This window comes from Acanthopagrus latus, chromosome 9 (genome assembly GCF_904848185.1).
Source record: "Acanthopagrus latus isolate v.2019 chromosome 9, fAcaLat1.1, whole genome shotgun sequence".
In the NCBI taxonomy this organism is placed as follows: Eukaryota; Metazoa; Chordata; class Actinopteri; order Spariformes; family Sparidae; genus Acanthopagrus; species Acanthopagrus latus.
In genome coordinates, this window is record NC_051047.1 from 1,033,174 (window position 1) to 1,051,564 (window position 18,391).

The 18,391-nt window shown below is 41.7% G+C and overlaps 1 protein-coding gene across 17 annotated transcripts in view; it reads right to left on the reverse strand.

Annotated features, from left to right (window-relative positions):
* The window catches only part of caska (calcium/calmodulin-dependent serine protein kinase a), a 181,271-nt gene that overhangs the window by 34,293 nt on the left and 128,587 nt on the right, over window positions 1-18,391 (reverse strand). For 9 of the 17 annotated variants that reach the window (XM_037110242.1, XM_037110252.1, XM_037110247.1 and 6 more), the window contains 2 exons: window positions 9,970-10,047; window positions 5,988-6,035 (listed from right to left, as the gene is read on the reverse strand). In XM_037110242.1, the coding sequence (XP_036966137.1) occupies window positions 5,988-6,035; window positions 9,970-10,047 (126 nt within the window). The remainder of the gene's footprint in view (window positions 1-5,987; window positions 6,036-9,969; window positions 10,048-18,391) is intronic. The other 8 variants (XM_037110259.1, XM_037110246.1, XM_037110253.1 and 5 more) reach the window with 1 other exon arrangement.

Sequence of the window (18,391 nt, forward strand, 5' to 3'; positions counted from 1 at the left end):
CTACAGCCAATGTGAGACCAACTTTGGATGCCACTCAGCAAGTCAAGGAACCCGGTCAAGGCTTTGCCCCTCCTCCTGCCCTTTTGACGTGACTTTGTTTGATGTCAGCTCCAGTTATGTTGCACCTGACTGGTGAATGTGGCATTGTAGAGATGAGGCCTTTTAGGGGGTGTATGAGCACTACTGAAACCTGCAAACCTGCATTGTAAAGTTATGATATACTCTCTTCTTTAAGTTGGCCTGTCAGTCAGACAAGTGTGCTCTATATGAGTGTGCGTACATGTAGGTGTTCACCACCTCTAAACTCTAATCATCAAATTCAGTCTACTTGTTACGCTCAGGAGCACTCATTGGCATATCCAAAGCATATACTACAACCAGCTTGTACTGAATACCGAAAGGAAAGAATAGGATATTTTAGGATGGTCTTTAGCATTGAGGTGTTTAGGGCATGTCCAAGTCCAATTTGCTATTAAATGGTGTAATTAGTATTCAGACTCTGTATTAGTCATGGTTGTGTTTAGCACTTTCGAGCTAACTTTCCATTTGCAAAATCGCAACAAATGCAAAACCTACTTTTTCGAACTCCTCCTAGGCAATTTGACCAATTTGCACTAAACTTTGCGTGAAGCATCTATGAACCCTCCTGACAAAAAGTTAGCAGAAGAATTTTGATAGTCCATAAAACGCCCAAAATTAATAACAAAAAATTCCTGCATATTGTGTTGAAAGCAGACGATCGTGTACATCTTAACAAAATACTGTCTGATTATCACGTAAATGTTCATAATTGTGTTCCATGGACTAATGAGGCTTTGTGTAAAATTTGGTGCAAATTGGCAAATAGGTGGCAATCTGGTCGCAGTCTAATTAGTTTGAATGAAAAGTAAATGGGAAAATCTTAAAATCCTCTTCAAAACTCATCCACATTCAACCTCTTCTTGTGCTTCATGCTATGAGCTATAGATATCATTCCACCTTTCATAGAGTCAGAAGACCTTGAACTGTTGGGCATGTATTCAGTTTTTAAAAACCTTTTACGGTTTTCAAATCATCACAGTTTTAGTTTTAAGGATTTTTAGGCCGTCTTCTGATTTTGTAATGGGTGTGTATTGTGTGAGCTATTTCAGATGTTGGACTTACACTTTTGGCTGTATAGGTCCTAGAGCGACAAGCACTCCAGCAGCTCCCCCATAAGGCGCAATGTTAAGTTTGAGCCTACGTTTTTGGAGGAGAGCAGACAGTACTTGTTTTGTCTCTCGCTCTGCCGCCGTCATTTTTCACTCTCCAGAAATAAAAAATGACATCACAGATTTCACCAATGTCTCCTGTCACTCAATATATAAATATTTTCGCAATAACCATGACATTTTTTTTCAAAACTGTTCACCTTTTAAAGCTCTTTCAGCCCTCTTACTTTTTAGCTTTAATCATGCAACATATCCCATTAGTTAATCAGTTCTTCTCTGGTCTGGCTGGATTCTCTGGATTTTTTTCAAGATCACCCAAGAGAACCAGTGTGATTGATAGAGTGGTGGCACACAGACTCCCAAGGGCAAGCACAGTAAGATGGAACTTCCATCTCTGTGCCGTGAACACTGTGTTTGAGCACGAATGTGACATCATCCAGTGTTTTGAAACCATCAGGGGAGTTTTAGCCTACCACTCTGCGGGAAACTTTAGGGTTTGTGCGGCTACTGGGCTATGATACTTTCAGCTTCTTCCTGAAACTATTTCATTGGATTATGCCTTGTGTGGACATTTTATTCAGCCAGCTCGAGAAGCGGACCATCAACTCAGTCTTTGTTTGGGGAATCATGCAGCAGTACACACACTTTTTCTGACTTCAGCGTACATTACTTAATACCAGCGGGAGCAGGCCACCAAATTATTCATTAATTCTTCATCGCAAATGTGTGTATATATATATATATATATATACACACTATATATATATATATATATATATATATATACACACTATATTGCCGAAAGTATTCACTCACCCATCCAAATAATTGAAATCAGGTGTTCCAATCACTTCTATGGCCACAGGTGTATAAAAGCAAGCACCTAGGCATGCAGACTGTTTCTACAAACATTTGTGAAAGAATGGGTCTCTCCCAGGAGCTCAGGGAATTCCAGCGGTACTGTTATAGGATGCCACCTGTGCAACAAGTCCAGTCATGAAATTTCCTCGCTCCTAAATAGTTCACAGTCACCTGTCAGTAGTATTATAACAAATAATCGTTTGGGAATGGCAGCAACTCAGCCATGAAATGGTAGGCCATGTAAAATGACGGAGCGGGGTCAGCGGATGCTGAGGCACATAGTGTGCAGAGGTCACCAACTTTCTGCAGAGTCAGTAGCTACAGACCTCCAAACTTCATGTGGTCTTCAGATTAACTCAAGAACAGTGCGTAGAGAGCTTCATGGAATGGGTTTATATGGCCGAGCAGCTGCATCCAAGCCATACATCAGCAAGTGCAATGCGAAGTGTTGGATGCAGTGGTGTAAAGCATGCCGCCACTGGACTCTAGAGCAGTGGAGATGCGCTCTCTGGAGTGACGAATCATGGCTTCTCCATCTGGCAATCTGATGGATGAGTCTGGGTCCGGTTGCCAGGAGAGAGTTACTTGTCTGACTGCATTGTGCCAAGTGTAAAGTTTGCTGGAGGGGGGATTATGGTGTGTGGTTGTTTTTCGGGAGCTGGGTTTGGCCCCTTAGTTCCAGTGAAAGGAACTCTGAATGCTTTGGCATACCAAGAGATGTTGGACAATTCCATGCCCCCAACTTTGTGGGAACAGCTTGGGGATGGCCCCTTCCTGTTCCAACATGAACAGTACCAGTGCAAAAAGCAAGGTCCATAAAGACATGGATGAGAGAGTTTTGTTGGGACCCACAGATGAAGTCATTCATTGTGGATTTCAAAATGGACTCTGAACTGAACTCAGTGTCCCAGAATTCCCCATTCTTCACATCTAGTTGCAAAATTCAGGATTGAGCTACTATTGATCACGGTGACAGACCCCCCCACTGATCAATCAGGTAGCCAAAACCCCAGTGCCAACATTGTGCTCTCTCTCTCACTCAACGCCCTCTACTCCTTCAACTTTGGATCTCCAAGGGTTCCTCTGCATCCCCCCCAACAGGGCTGCCTGCCCTCAAGAGCTCTTCTTCTGGGCCCAAAAAACTGTGGAGAACTGCAAGCTGCATTGGCAGCAGGCCCAAAGAACTTCTCTTCACTGCAGCGACATAAGGTCCTGCCAATTGGATCTGAGGAACACCAAGCAGGTTAGCACCGAGCTGCTATCCTTGCACGGGAAAGGAGGGACCACTTTCCTCCTCTGCAGACTTTCATCAAGCCTTGCGCAGTAAGAACAGCGTTCAACACTGGATCCCCAACCTTCTCCTGCAACCACCAGCAGCTTTTTTTTCAAAGACTGGTAATGTTGAGCTGGGCTTAGACAGCATAGCATAGCACAGCTAAGTGTGGGACGTTCAATGTATGTGTTGGTTCACTATTGGTGTCATTGTGGCCTTAAGTGAAGTTGTTGGTAGCTTGCTTTCCTCAATGGCTAATTTGATGTTAGTTGAATTATGCTTCACACAGACACAGGGTCTCTGCAGACAACTAACCATCTTCTATAGCCATGGCATCACGTCACACACACACACATCACCATCCTTGAGCATAGAGCATATCACACCCACATGTGATATCAGTGACCGCCATTGTTTCTTTGTCCTGCCAGGCGCACACACACACACATGCACACACACACACACGCACGCACGCTTTCATCTTTGTGTTGAATAAAGATTTTTGAAACTTCTTGCAGTCTATTTAATATTGCACAAGAGTGAATGTTGCCAACCTCTACACTGTTAAGAACTCCACAGTCCTTCAACCATTACTAGCTGTTGTGGTAAATTTGGTTGTAGTTATTAAGTTAATTATTAACCAGATTTATAAACAGTTGAGTACATTTTTATGAGACTGATTTAGTAAAATCTCTTCCCTTCTTCAAGGGTAGTGCCCAAAGGTGATCTAATGCAAACTGGATCATAACTAATAATCACTGATTATCATTGATAGCTAAATTCAACCAAAATCTCCCTTTTATTGTTGCTTAAACACTCCTTAACTGGGCCTTGTGTAATGCAAGACCCAATAGTTTGGTGTGGATGAACTTGACTGGCCTGCACAGAGTCCTGATCTCAACCCGACAGGACACCTTTGGGATGAATCAGAGTGGAGACTTCCTGTCCAACAACAGTGTGTAACCTCACAAATGCGATTCTGGAAGAATGGTCAAAAATTCCCCAAAACACACTCCTAAACTTGTGGAAGGTCTTCCTAGAAGAGTTGAGGCTGTTATGGCTGCAAAGGGTGGACCAACATCATATTAAACCCTATGGATTAAGAATGGGATGTCACTTAAATTCATATGCGAGTCAAGACAGGTGAGTAAATACTTTTGGCTTTTGTCTCTCATCCCACTGGCCAATTTTCATTTTTTTAACATTACGTACTTTCTTTATGTCGTGTTTTAGCCTTCTCGGGTGTCTTTGGGTCATTCCATACTAACTAACCTAACCTCTACCATTTCATTTCATGAAAAATGTCACTACAAACACTACCTACAGTAAACGATTCATGTTAATATATCAGTCATGAAAATATAAAAAAATGCTATTTTAAAGCATTAGGATGATGATAATTACGACGATGATGATGATGACGGGTTTTATTATATCTGCAAGTAATCCTTCTTGAGAAAATCTATGGTCACCATATCTTAAAAGGTGTGTTTTCAGGTTGGAAGCTGTGGCACTCCCATTTTTATGCAGGACTAAATAAGTTGATCAGATATAATGGAGATATATTAATGCTACACAGAATCAGAATGTGGTTGAAACAAAGTGAAAAGTAGTGGGGACATGAATTTCTGAAAATGAATGATTCTTCATTCAGGTAAAATGATGATGATGAAAATGATTTACTGTGATTCATTTGATTACTGTATATATTTATAACTGTGTAATGAATACATTTTGTAGGGTTAGATGGTAATTACTAATTTCAGTGAAAAAAATAATCACTTGTCGGTTGAGAGTACAATCACAAAAATGATTTAATTTTGCTCTGAGGGCTGAACTTCAAAATCATGACTAAGGGAGTGTTTGGAGTGCAGCTTTTTGATTTTGCAAGGTATAAATGGGCAAATGTTCTGAATTCTGCGCAAGTTGGCATGGGATGATCCTTTTGCCAAGGGATCTTGAGCACAAAACAGAGCAGCTTGAATGACAGTTCACTGTCTTAAGTAGTGGTCAAACGTTTACATAAATTTCCAGTTCCTCATTTTTTGTGATGAAATGAGTGGAACACATACTACTTTGTCACAAAAAACATTCATTCATAATTATAGATATTCTGAAAGAATGACCATATCTGGTGGGTCAACTATTTAAACACAGTAATTTTAATATTTGGTTTAAGTCTGGCCTCTGACTGGGCTGGGGCTCTCTTTCTTTTCTCATGTTGCCTGCAACTTTTCTTGTTTTGTCAAAACTATTGTTTTGCTCCACCAACATCTACACCACAGCATATCCCACTGATCCACATCTACAGCACTGATGCCACTGACATAGACAAAGTATCTAACTGTTTATTGTTTAGTTTCTAATGTAAATTATAAAAAAATACTGTTCATTTTAAACTCTGTTGTTTATGTTCCTCTCATTCCATCACAGAAAAATGAGGGCTGTAGAAATCATTGCAACTGAAGACTGCCATGTTCTACATACTCTTATTACATGTGTATGTAAATGTTTGACCACTGCTGTAGAACAATAGCTATTATGAATATGCATTTATATATTGACTTGACTTTAAATCACCCTTAGTCCAAACCACCTCCAACTTTGCTCTACTCATTAGCACTGTAAACATGGCACTGGTGTATTGAGGTACTGAGGCTTACATATTCCAGATGTTTCAAAGCGCCACTTGCTTCATCTTGGGAGGAACTCTTAAGTGAAGGAAGACACAGGAGAATGGTTATACAAACTGCTGACTGTCCTTTTTGAGAGAGCTCACACGTGAAGATTAAGTGATGGCAGAGTTAAGGGGAAAGTGTAATGCTGCCCCTGCTCTTAATCAAAGCCAGCCTGTCTGAATGGGCTGTGGATTAGGGCAATTTGTTAGATTAGCATCTGCAGCCAAAGTAGGTATTTTCACTCCCCCCCAAAATTTGTTCACTACTCACAGAGCATATTGATAAAGTTTTGAGGTAGAAAGTGTATTAGTGCAGTTAGAAATAAACGTTGTTGTAGTTTGAAGCACCTTAACACTGCCCTGCTGAGTCAGAAACCCAAAAGAGTCCACTGGAAGCTGCAGTTTGATTGGTTAAAAAACATTTCAGTGTCAGCCAGAATGAACGAGTACAGGCAGAGGTAAAGAAGAGGAGGAGATAGGTCTTAAGGCACAACGGAGGTGAAATGAAGGAGGTTAATCTGAGGTGACTGCACTGAAGCAGTCCAAGCCTAGTATTGCTCCAGTATCTCCGAATTACCCATTCTTAAATTTTCCTTCGTCTTAAAATAAGAAAAGCGAACACCCTGAACAGCTGTCGGGCAATGGTAACACTTTTGAGATTTGCTTTTTGTTTTGATTCTAGGATTAAAACCACTTACACCTGACAACAAAAATCATCAATGGCTTCACATTGATAATGTGGTGATATATATGTGTATATATATATATATATATATATATATATGAAATATTCAAACATAGTTTTTCTTGTAATAGCAACTAAACAAACAACTAACTGTGTTTGGAGATACAAGTGCCAATATCACGTAACAACAAATGTTTTCCCGAGATAACGTGATAAATGATCACGAGCCAACAACTTTATAAGAGTGGACCATGACATAAACACACTGTATGTATACAATGTATATTTACATTATGGCTACTGTAGGGTGAAGGTGTAACTTAAGTATTATCATGTTGTGCTTGTCTCCAAACCGACTTTTTAAAGTAAGACACTTATGAGAAATAGCTGGCTAGAGTGTTTGTTCTACCATGTATGTAAGGATATAACAACAGTGTAGGAAGTAGCTAAAAATGCTTTAATCATAGATCCTGTGTAGAGTCAGGAGAGAATGAAACAACAGCTTACATACAGTGATCAACTCGAAACAGATGTGTTACTTCCCAGTAGACTAAAACCTCTCACTGGCACTGGTAGAAGAAACTACCCACACTGGTGGGTGTTGAATGGTACAAGCTAATAAAGGATGTACATTATTTAGTCAGATTTAAGTTCAGTCTGATACATTGATCAACAATTGGCACTTGTCAGGACACCATCTATGCATGCTGGCATGAAACTGCTGATGTAAAAAACACCAGACTTTAAGTAATAAGAGGGAACCACCTTTTGTTATCTCATAATAACAGGTTAATCTATGTCATTATCTCAGGATGACAAAGGTTGCCTTATCAAAAAATATATAGAAGATAATGAAGACTAATGTTTCTTGAACTACTTGATCGATTTGTTGCTCCGACTTGTGGCAATGTTAGCAATGTTGACTTGAGTGGGGTGTTGGAATAATTGGAAAAATGAGTTCTTGATGGTAAAGCAACATATAGCAAAAACAGCTATTAAGGTATTGCCGAAACAATCTTAGAAATTAAAACAACATATTTGCTGCTGGAAACTCCAGGAAGTTGAAGACTAAGCTGTAGCTCGTTCAGTCCTGGAGCAGGTATGATTAGATTACTTCCCCACATATAAAAGGCTGACAACCTTTTGTTTTTCCTGTGTTTTTCACTTTTAGAAGTTAAGACTGACCAGGACAAGCTTTCTAGTCTAACATGATTACAGTAAGGCCCTGGTTTGCTTATAAGTGTGTAGTGTGTTTCTGATGCTGAGGTCGCTCTCTGAAGAGATGTCAAAAAACTAATACAAGATTTAAAAAATATGTTGTACCTCACAGCCATGCAGTTGCTTCTGTTGTGGCTCTACTCTTGATCCATCAAGACTGATTTAAGTAGGAAAATGTTAACCAAACTCTATAAGCAGACATGAACCTCTTGGACACAGTCTACCAGAGCTGGGTTAATTAGCCAAGTCTCTTTGACATACTCCAAAGCCACATAAAACAGAGCTTGGCTCCCCTAAAAGGTTTTCCCTCCCCTAAAAGTGCTAGGATTTAAGATGCCAGCCCTCACCCACTCCATCACTGCTCAGACTTTTTAATTGCTCCCTCAACCAAGAACACAACATAAAACACAAAAACATTGTGTGTAACCGCCTGTATGCACAGGGCACAAAGACACACACACAATACACACCACTGCTCGTGAAGCACCAACTACAGTGAGAGGTAAACAAACCAACCCAAAGCAACAGCGTGTATAAGAACTCAACATAGCCAGGGTCAGACCATCGAGACCAAAATGTAGCTCTCTGTAACAGAAAATGCTGTTAGCACACAAATACACTGTTGGGGTATGTGTGTTCGCTTCATCCAGCAGCATCTAATGAGGAGACCAAACACAGAAACAAGATATCTTTAACTAAACAGATGTTATTAAGTGGGCTTTGGTTTCTGTAGCTCTAACAATAGGCCTTGTGTCACAGTGAGTGAGATTATGAAAAAATAACCCTTGAGGAAGCTTAGAGGAAGCTTACAGTGAACTCAGTAACTGAACAAAAATAAATGAATAACACAAACCCTCTCTTTTCATCAGTCAACATAATTTCAGTTTAGCTGTAAACCAAACTGAGCAGCACAGTGGCTCAGTTAGCCAAATGCCTCAAAACAAGAAGGTCAGGACACCCTTGTCACACGTTTGTGTGGGCTTCCTCGAGGTGGTATCGCTGCACGCCAAAGACATCAAAGTGAACAGTGATAGACCCGCTTCATATTTGGTATTAACATCCATCCTGCATTTCAGATCCGTCAGACCACATTCAGAGGTGGTCTGGGCTACATGTGACCACATTCTTTTACAAATGCGCACATGTGTCCTGGGTCACAATAAAAGACCGCCTACTGACATCCTCTGTGACACAAGGCGTTAAATGCAACACAGTAAGATGCTGTTGGTTTGTGACAGCGTCATTGTACCAGCCTGTCTGCTTCTGTGTCTGAAGTGCCTCTTACCTGTCTACATTTAACACCGTTTCAACTGATTTCCACTTTCAAATTTCATTTATGAGACAAGACTACATTTTATTGATGGTAAACATTTTGAATTTACAGTATACAGGAAACATTAACCAATATTGGCTTCTCCTTTGTCACCAGTGAATAAAGTCCAAAGACTGTGAAATACATTCTGCGACACATTCTTAACTATGGGCTGTCTTATGAATTCTGCAGTGCCATACATGATATTTCATTTTGTTTACAAGATATTTCTAACTTTGTTCAAAAGACACTGTTTTTGTTTGGCCCACTGCTGTAAGTATTAAATTGCATATAGAGGGACAATGAAATTTGATGGCAAATGGTAACGAGACGCAGGTTAATGCCAGGTGTGAACTGACAAGCTTGAAACTGTCCACTTGATATTGATTTCTCAGGACAGACGTCAATATCAAGTCTGGATTCCATAAATGTAAAAGCCAATAAAGAACTGAGAACACTGAGAACCCCTAACTGAACAGAGCAGGTGAGCAGAAGGATCCACAGCAGCCACCAGTAAGGACTTTAGTGGGTAAGAGGCTAGAAGGGTTAATACAGCACTGACTGAAGTGTGAGATGAAGGCGGTCAAGAGAGAGGCCACAACTACTGAGTCACACATCACATGAAGAGAAACATGACAAACATGGCATGCATTGTGTATATGCTTATGTTAACACAGATGCATATTTGTTGTATGTATGCAATGTCAGTGTGTGATTGTGGAAAAGAGACAATGTGTTTTTGTGTTTATTCACCTCTTTGGCTCTCTGCACTGCATCACTGGGGGGGTTTCTGATCTGTGGAGATGACTTGGTGTTGATCTTATCATAGAGCTGGAGCAAAAGAGAGAAATGAGTCAATCAATCAGTCAACACGTGAAACTGTGAGCAGAGCAGCCGGAAAAAAGCTTACACAGTAAGTTCAACATGATCAATTGCTCTTCTATAACAGCTGACCAATCAAGTTTGTCAGATGAGAGAAATAATAGTTGCACTTTTGAAGTATTTGAGGCAGTGTTTTTCAGATTTCTAGTTCAACACTAGTACAATACAATGCCTACTGAATTAGATGGATTCCCAAAGTAATTTTTTTTTAGCACTTGACATTGAGAAATTAACACAAGTTCAAGTTCAGATGCACAAACTGAGATATTAGCACCTAAGCCAGATAAAATCTACAACTGGAAATTGTTTATTTAAACCAGGAACAACCTAAACCAAGAACATCAGTTTACGTAATTTAACCACGAGATGCAACATTTATTAACATATTTTGTTACTGTATGAGACTAAAAAGTCAATAATAATAGGCATTAACAAAAAAATTCAGAATAGAGACCCCTGAACGACACTGCAAACATCAGAGCAAGACTGCATTAGCACATTTATAGATAAATTATCAATTCTTTCTCACAGTATATTCTGTTTCCCCCTAAAAGAACCTAATCTGAAAGGTTATTCATTCTTCTCTTGATTATTAAAAGTAATACTGAGGATAAGAAACACATGTGAAATGCTGGGTGCCTCAAGATGTGATCTGGATGAAAATTCAATATCTTAAAGTGAAAGTTGGTTAAAAACAAAGCAGTAAGCCATATTTATTCCTCTTGTCCTCAGCTGTCTCTCTATATTTGGTTTAGTGTGTCTTGAAAGCGTCAATACCACTTTTTATTATTTTTTCCATGACATCTGTTAACAAAAAGAAACTGTTTTCTCATCACTCGGATTGAAGGACGACAGACACAAGAGCTCTGTTTATTAAACTCCAGGCTGACTAATAAACAGCACTGACTATGCCGTGTATGGGCCTAGTCAGAGACGAGCGTGGGTGTATTGAAGAGACTGTATGTTTGTAGACAAATTGGCCCTGAAACACAGTTTTGACCAGCAGAGGCTATGTGCTGCAGAGGCAGGCTCTTTTAGATACATAAATATATAAAAAACATTGTAGCCATCTGAAACAACTCCAAATATATTCACTGAGACAACCAGTTCAAGAGTGATGAGCAATTTTTCTGGTGTATTTTGCATTTAACATGTTGTACAGTGCATAAGTGCAACATTATGCACACACACAGGCAGACAGGCAGGCAGGCAGACAGACAGACAGAGACACAGACAAGCAGTGCTTTTGTACCAGACAGTTCAATGCAACCCTGAGACCAAACGCTCACACTGTTTTCTTTCTCACAACAGCAGCAGCAGCAGCAGCAGTAGCAGTAATGTTGGACATTATGGTAGAATGATGGATCATGAAAACAGCAATGACATCAATATCAAAAACCTTTGTATTTAACAGTAAAGCTCACTTTAGTGGTAACAGTTGCCTCAAAGAAACTAGGTGGTACGTGTTGCTAGACCACAGCTGAAAACAATGTGTCTGTAGCTGTTCCAACGGTCACGCTCGAAGATAAAGCTAAAAGCCTGCCATCATCGATAAAGGTGAGACGTGGTGAACAGGGAAAACTGTGCACACTTTAGAAAAGTTCCGCCTGAAAGCGTTTGTGTTGGATCACTCAGTTGTGCACATCAAAAATTGAGTGACTCTTTTGCAAACCTTGTCCACCTGCATGATCACTGCATTAACGGATATGGAATAGACTGTTGATGACACGATTTGACAACTACTTGGTATGAATCCTATTGAAGACTTTTGAGTTTTTTAAATTATGGTGGAAGATCTGCTAATAAACAAAGATCACTTGGACCAACTGTGGAGAACACCATTAATGTCAACGTCAAGGACACTGCAGACAAGATATAAGGAGCATTGAAAAACAACAGCTGTCTCTGAAATTCAGACTAAAACTAATCACAGCATCAGCTGGGTTGAAGGCATCAGTCTGAGAGAAATCATTCCCATCTGACACCAGAGACCACCTTTGAACTGAGAATACATGCACGTGTCATTACGTGACCAAAGCTGATCCTGTTTCACTCACTATACACATTGATGGGATACAGCAGAAAGCTTTGGGAATAGCTAAGTGAACCTCTTTTCTGACTTTGCATTCCTAAAATCTGGTATCTGTTTATTGGTCTATGGACATGCGTTCACTTTATTTGGGTGATATGGCAGGAACAGGAAGTGACAGGTGCCTCCTGAAAATATTTACTGCGGCAATAAAAAAACAAACAAACAAAAAAAACATTAAAAAAAGATTCCTGAGATGAAAAGATACTAAACTAAGAAATTATGTATACATTGCAAGATGGACAAAATGTAGGGCTATAGGAAAAATGAGATTTCAGATATTTTTGACAGACATTAAGATTGCAATATGGTTTATGACAAGTGCAAATGATAATTTATTGTATAAAATTAGCATTTTCACTGAACAAAAAAAACTTTTCAATTCATAATGATCTGAGGTCTGATCTGAGAGGTCTGTAACAAACAAACATGTTTAAGTTCATACCTTTCCAGGATTTTCGAACTGTTGTATCCACTAAAGATTACTGTTTGACATTTTGTATGCCCGCATCCATGGACACAAAGAGTCAGTTCAAGAGTGAGAGATGCCGCTTTGTCCTGCTCTCTCGGATCAAGTGAGGGCTATCTTGCTAACTGTCAAAACCAGGCAGTGCTGAAAAATTATAAATCAAGATCCTGTTGCTACACTGTCTGTTTCTCATCTTCACATGTGTTTCAAAAGCATGCTTTAGTTTCTGTTTAGCTTTACAAGAGAAGGATTGTGAACTGGAACTGAAAAAAATCTACTTAAGCTGTACAAAAAGGCAGTGCTGATCAAAAATAAACCATGATCCTGTTCATTGTCCATTTCTCTCCTCAAATGCTTTTCAAATATATGCAAGTGTACTGTTTAGTGTAAGGTGCTACCATATTATATGTTAGCAGCAGGCCATTGTGCTGTGTCCTGTTTCAAAACGGTCACCATGGGAGTCTTTATTGGTTTATTGGTTGGTTGTTGAAGGTTTTCAACCTTTTGAGTGAAAGACACGTTTTATTCCGTTTTTTCTGCCCATGTAGCACCAATTTAAAAATATGTGATCTTTCTACTGCATAGACAGCCCAGGGCCAGCTTTACAGTGTTGAAATACTTCTTGAAGTCTCTTTTACTTTGCTTAACTCTCTATAAAAGCAAGGAATCTGTGTGTGTGTGTGTGTGTGTGTGTCTGTCTGTCCGTGCCTAAAATATCATGTTGAAAATCATGTTGAAAATCAATCAGATCAGGAACGGATTGATTTTCAACATAGCCGCTGCATGGTTTAAGGGTGTGCAACTTTGGATTTGTTTGGACTACAATGATACCGTTAATAAACACCAGAGCCAGATCACTTGCACACCATAGCCATGTGTGCACCAGAGCCGATCACTGCGGATTGTGGATTAATGAGACTAAATGAGTCCGGACCAAGTCTGTTTGGGTCTGAGGAGATCCGAATATGCGAGGAAAACAAACTGGAATCGGAATCTGTGGATGTTCATATGTAGCTAGTTGCTAGCCCACCCTCACGGACAACCTACTGACTTGATGGACACACCGGCATGTGCAAACCCGGACTTACGATAAATAATGTCCGTCACGCTTTTTCGCAAACATTGCCGTCACGTTTGCTTTGTGTCTGGTGCAGGAAGAAACGGTAAAAACAGGCTTTTGTCACGAAAGTGTCCGCAAGCAGCAAGTGTTTGCAAGCAAGAAAACACCTTCCTATCAGTGGAAAAAGGCACCACACCAACCAATCATTGCTGAGGAGCAGGGGAAGTTGTGGGAGGGACGGAGGCGGAAGAGTGACAGCAGCAGTGATGGTGTGAGAGACAGTGATAGATAGTTTTGAGAGTTTAGACATTCGTTTGGAGTGTATAGTTAGTCTGTAATGTAGTGTTTGGTGTAGTGTGTTTAGTGTGTAGTGGAGTCGTTTTTTTGTGTTGTGAGTCAAAACAATGAGGAGACTGCTGAATGTTGAGCAGGCAGTGCAGATCTTCATGCCTGAGTTATTGCCTGCATTTGAATGTAAATAGTTACATATAACTTAAAAAAAATCCGCCAATGCAAGTATAAAATAAATCTGTTATTTTTCCGTTCTTTTCCAAGTGTTCCATTGTGATCATGTGTAATGATCCAAAAGGTCCTCCAGACCAACACAGTGACAATGTTTGACCAGCAAACCAGACTGACAAGGTAGGCAATAGGCAGAGGGAGTAAAGGAAAAGAACAGGATTGCAGGAATATCTGCTTCACTTTATGATAACCATCTTTAATAAAAGGCACATTTATAGTTAAGTGCATCTGCATTCCCCCATATGAACTATCTCTCTCAGAAAAACAAACACAACACACTCCTCAGGAAACTCTCATAAGCCTGAGGGCTGGATCGCACAAGTGCGGCCATGTACCAGTGTCCCGCATGCAATCTGAGCACACATACACATTTAATGGAGAGTGATCAACATCTTTTTTGCCATTGGTGAGATATAAAACAAAAAACGGCAGACTTCTGCTGGGTTTTGTTTGAAAAATGAAATAGAACTAGAATTACAAACATACATATTTTCTGCAGCCCACATCAAAACAAACAAACAATGTAAACAATATAAAGATCTGTACAGATAGGAAATGTCTATCACATGCTTAGAATCAGGCAGCAAAATTTTAAAGGTAGAAGCATGGTTGCATCAAGCCTTTGTGTCTGGGTCTGTGTGTGCAAACAGTCACATCACACATAAAGCAGCTCTTATTTTCAGATGAGAAACAGCCTGATATCTTAAATTTCTCCTGGTAACGCATACATTCAGACACTGTCATTTAGGGCAACTCATTGCCCTGTCTCTTATAGCTAGGAAGCCTGAGGAACTGTGGAAACCAGTACATGAGGAAAAGAAAGACAAATGCACTTGACTAAGGTACCTCATTATATACGTCAAACAGCAAAAACATCCACAGGGGGATGCTGGGCTGACTTCAAATTAGCCAGAGGGATCTCTTGACAAAACACTCTTCCTGCAAACACATCAGAAAGAAAACACACTCACCCAGGAGACAGTAAGTGGTTTTTCAGAAGAACATAGCCAACAGAGTGCAAATGAGTTATCTAAGCAGACTCCATCCGTTCAATGTCTACAGGATTACAGGTTTTCTGTGTGTTTCAGCCCTGTGGAGACTACTTTTAGCCACAGATAGTGATGGAGACTGTGCTTGAATGGCACTGCGGCCTGACAACAGAAGTCATTGTTCCTTCACAGTCTGAGGCTGCACTCTTCTGTCCTTTTCTGACTCCACCCCCCTCTCAGAACAGGGAAGGGGGTGTGAAACTGAGGCTGAATGGGAGACATCTGCAGTCCTTGGCTCCCACTGACACTGCTGCACATACACACTTGGAAGATCCACTAGTCTCCTGAACCCACTTCAACCTAGTCAGCCTCTTGCAACTGATTGAGCATTTCACACATAGACACCCACTCATACCAACACACACACCTCGAATAATCCCTTGTCTGATTAAAGTGCCTGTCTTGGCCAGCATCTGCAGATGAGCTTCGGGGGGTTTGAGTCACAGAGCCAGCACTGCTGACTTTTTAGGTCAGTGATTCTCAAACTGTGGGGAGCAACCCCCTGGGGGATGTAGTGAGGTGTTGGGGGGGCTTGAGAGGCAGGGCGGGACGCGAAGGCCAATTTCCACTGGATACGTGTCTGCTGCGTTATGCCTGCCACGCCAGTGGAGCTGATAGACTTTTAAAGTGAAAGTGAAACCTATGTATTATCTTGCAACAGGTCTGCTGTGCTGCGTATCTGCTCCGTCCCAACTCTGGCAGTCTGGAGCCGAACATATCTGGTGGATACTGGAGCACGTTGCAGCAATTCAGCTGAATTTTGCACCGAGCAGACAGGAAGTCAAATAATGCCGAAATAAAAATATAACATCCGGTTACTTTTCAAAATAAAACATTCTGTGTTGGCACAAGCACACATACCTCAAAAAAAGAAACAAACACAAGCTCTTCTGCAAATCCTTCGGTCAGGAACTATGGAGCAGGAAATATGACAATGCTTACATAGCCCTTGGGTTTACTGTGAACACGGCCGGAAATGAGGAAAGACCTGTTTGTGTTTTATGCCTAAAAACTATCAGGTGATTGTATGCAGAATGCTGCAACTCATACAGTGGTTTATATGGATAAATAAATAAATATTATCAGATTCTCAACAATATTTCAATTCAGGGGTCGTGAAAAAATTTCTGTACTCATGGGGGGGCATGACAAAAGTATGTAGCTACTGCAGTCTAGAGCCTGAAGCAGACAAATGAAGTCGGTTAGAGGGGTCTGGTCAGCTCATTACTAACTCAACATCCCATGAGTGTTTTCCATTTTCAAACTTATAGTCTTCAAAAACAGACAAACTTGGACTCACACACAATTATCAGACTCAGACAGCTCCCACTGGTACCACGAAAGGTGTCATGATTCCTGTTTGTGTTTGTTCTTGTATCTGGTTTTTGGTTTCTTGTATTTGATTTATATCTTGGAATCATGTCCTGTGTCTCATGTTTTGTTTTTCCATGCCCTCATGTGTCCTTTAAGTTCCCCTGTGTATTTTCCTTGTTGAATTTCCATGCCCTCTTGTGTCTCTTGTCCTATAAGTTTTTCCTGTGGTCTGCCCTCTGTCTCCCTCTGTCTGTCAGCCTTGTTCCCTCCTGGTCTGCCCCTCTGTGCTCCTCCCCTTCGTTAATACACCTGGCCTCCTCTCTCCTCACCTGTTCCTCGTCTGATCATCAGTGTCTGTGTATTTAGTCTCTATGTTCCCTTCACTCCCTGTCCGGTCATTGTTTGTATTCTGTCTTTGGTTGTCCATGCTCCTGTTTCCTGTTTGGTAGGTTTTGGATTTTCTTTTGCATTTCTTTGCATGTTTGATTTGAACTTTGTAATTTTGCTTTGCTACTTTGTTTTTTGTCCCCATTTGTCTGCTTTTGGTTTTTGTAAACAGCTTTTAAATAAAAGCTCGCCTTTTGTTCCCCTGATCTTGCCTCCTGTGTAACTGCGTTTGAGTCCACCTCCCCTTCCATAGTCTTTCCCCTCAGGCCTCAGCCACAGCCTGGCTCCCAGCCCAGGCCTCAGCCACAGCCTGGCTCCCAGCCCAGGCCTCAGCCACAGCCTGGCTCCCAGCCCAGGCCTCAGCCACAGCCTGGCTCCCAGCCCAGGCCTCAGCCACAGCCTGGCTCCCAGCCCAGGCCTCAGCCACAGCCTGGCTCCCAGCCCAGGCCTCAGCCACAGCCTGGCTCCCAGCCCAGGCCTCAGCCACAGCCTGGCTCCCAGCCCAGGCCTCAGCCACAGCCTGGCTCCCAGCCCAGGCCTCAGCCACAGCCTGGCTCCCAGCCCAGGCCTCAGCCACAGCCTGGCTCCCAGCCCAGGCCTCAGCCACAGCCTGGCTCCCAGCCCAGGCCTCAGCCACAGCCTGGCTCCCAGCCCAGGCCTCAGCCACAGCCTGGCTCCCAGCCCAGGCCTCAGCCACAGCCTGGCTCCCAGCCCAGGCCTCAGCCACAGCCTGGCTCCCAGCCCAGGCCTCAGTCCCAACCCCAGTACCTGCCAGTGGCAGCCCGGTCGAGGCCCATGCCAAGTCTAGTTCCTGCTCCTCGGTCGCAGGCCCGGCTGAGGCCCATGCCAAGTCCTGTTTGCAACAAATTGAGCCAGTCCCATCTTCAATGAAGGCAGGAGTTTGGACTCATTTTGGGTTTAACTATCTCCCTGGGACACAGCAGCTCGACATGAGTCATTCAGTATGCAAGGTTTGCAAAACGAAAGTCACATCGCACCCACCCAGAGTTAAAAGGAGCGACAGCGGAACAACAGCCACCTCCACCAGCCAGCCAACTTACACTACCCTAATTTGTCAACAAACTCCCAGCTAATTCTGAATGGGCCAAAAAAATAACTAAATCCATCGCCTGTTTTATGACGAAGGACCTGTGTCCCTACAAGCGTAGTCGAGAATGCAGGCTTTAGATTCATGATCAATACCATTGAGCCAAAGTATGTCATACCATCGCGTCGGCTTTTCACAGAGAAAGCAGTACCTGAGCTTTACAATAAAACAAAGGCAAAAGTCGCGGAAGCCCTGGCCAAAGAAACCAGAGTAGCTCTGACCTGTGATGCCTGGACATTCAGAGTGACCCAGGCTTTCGTTCCATTCACCGCTCATTACATCATGGATGCCTGGT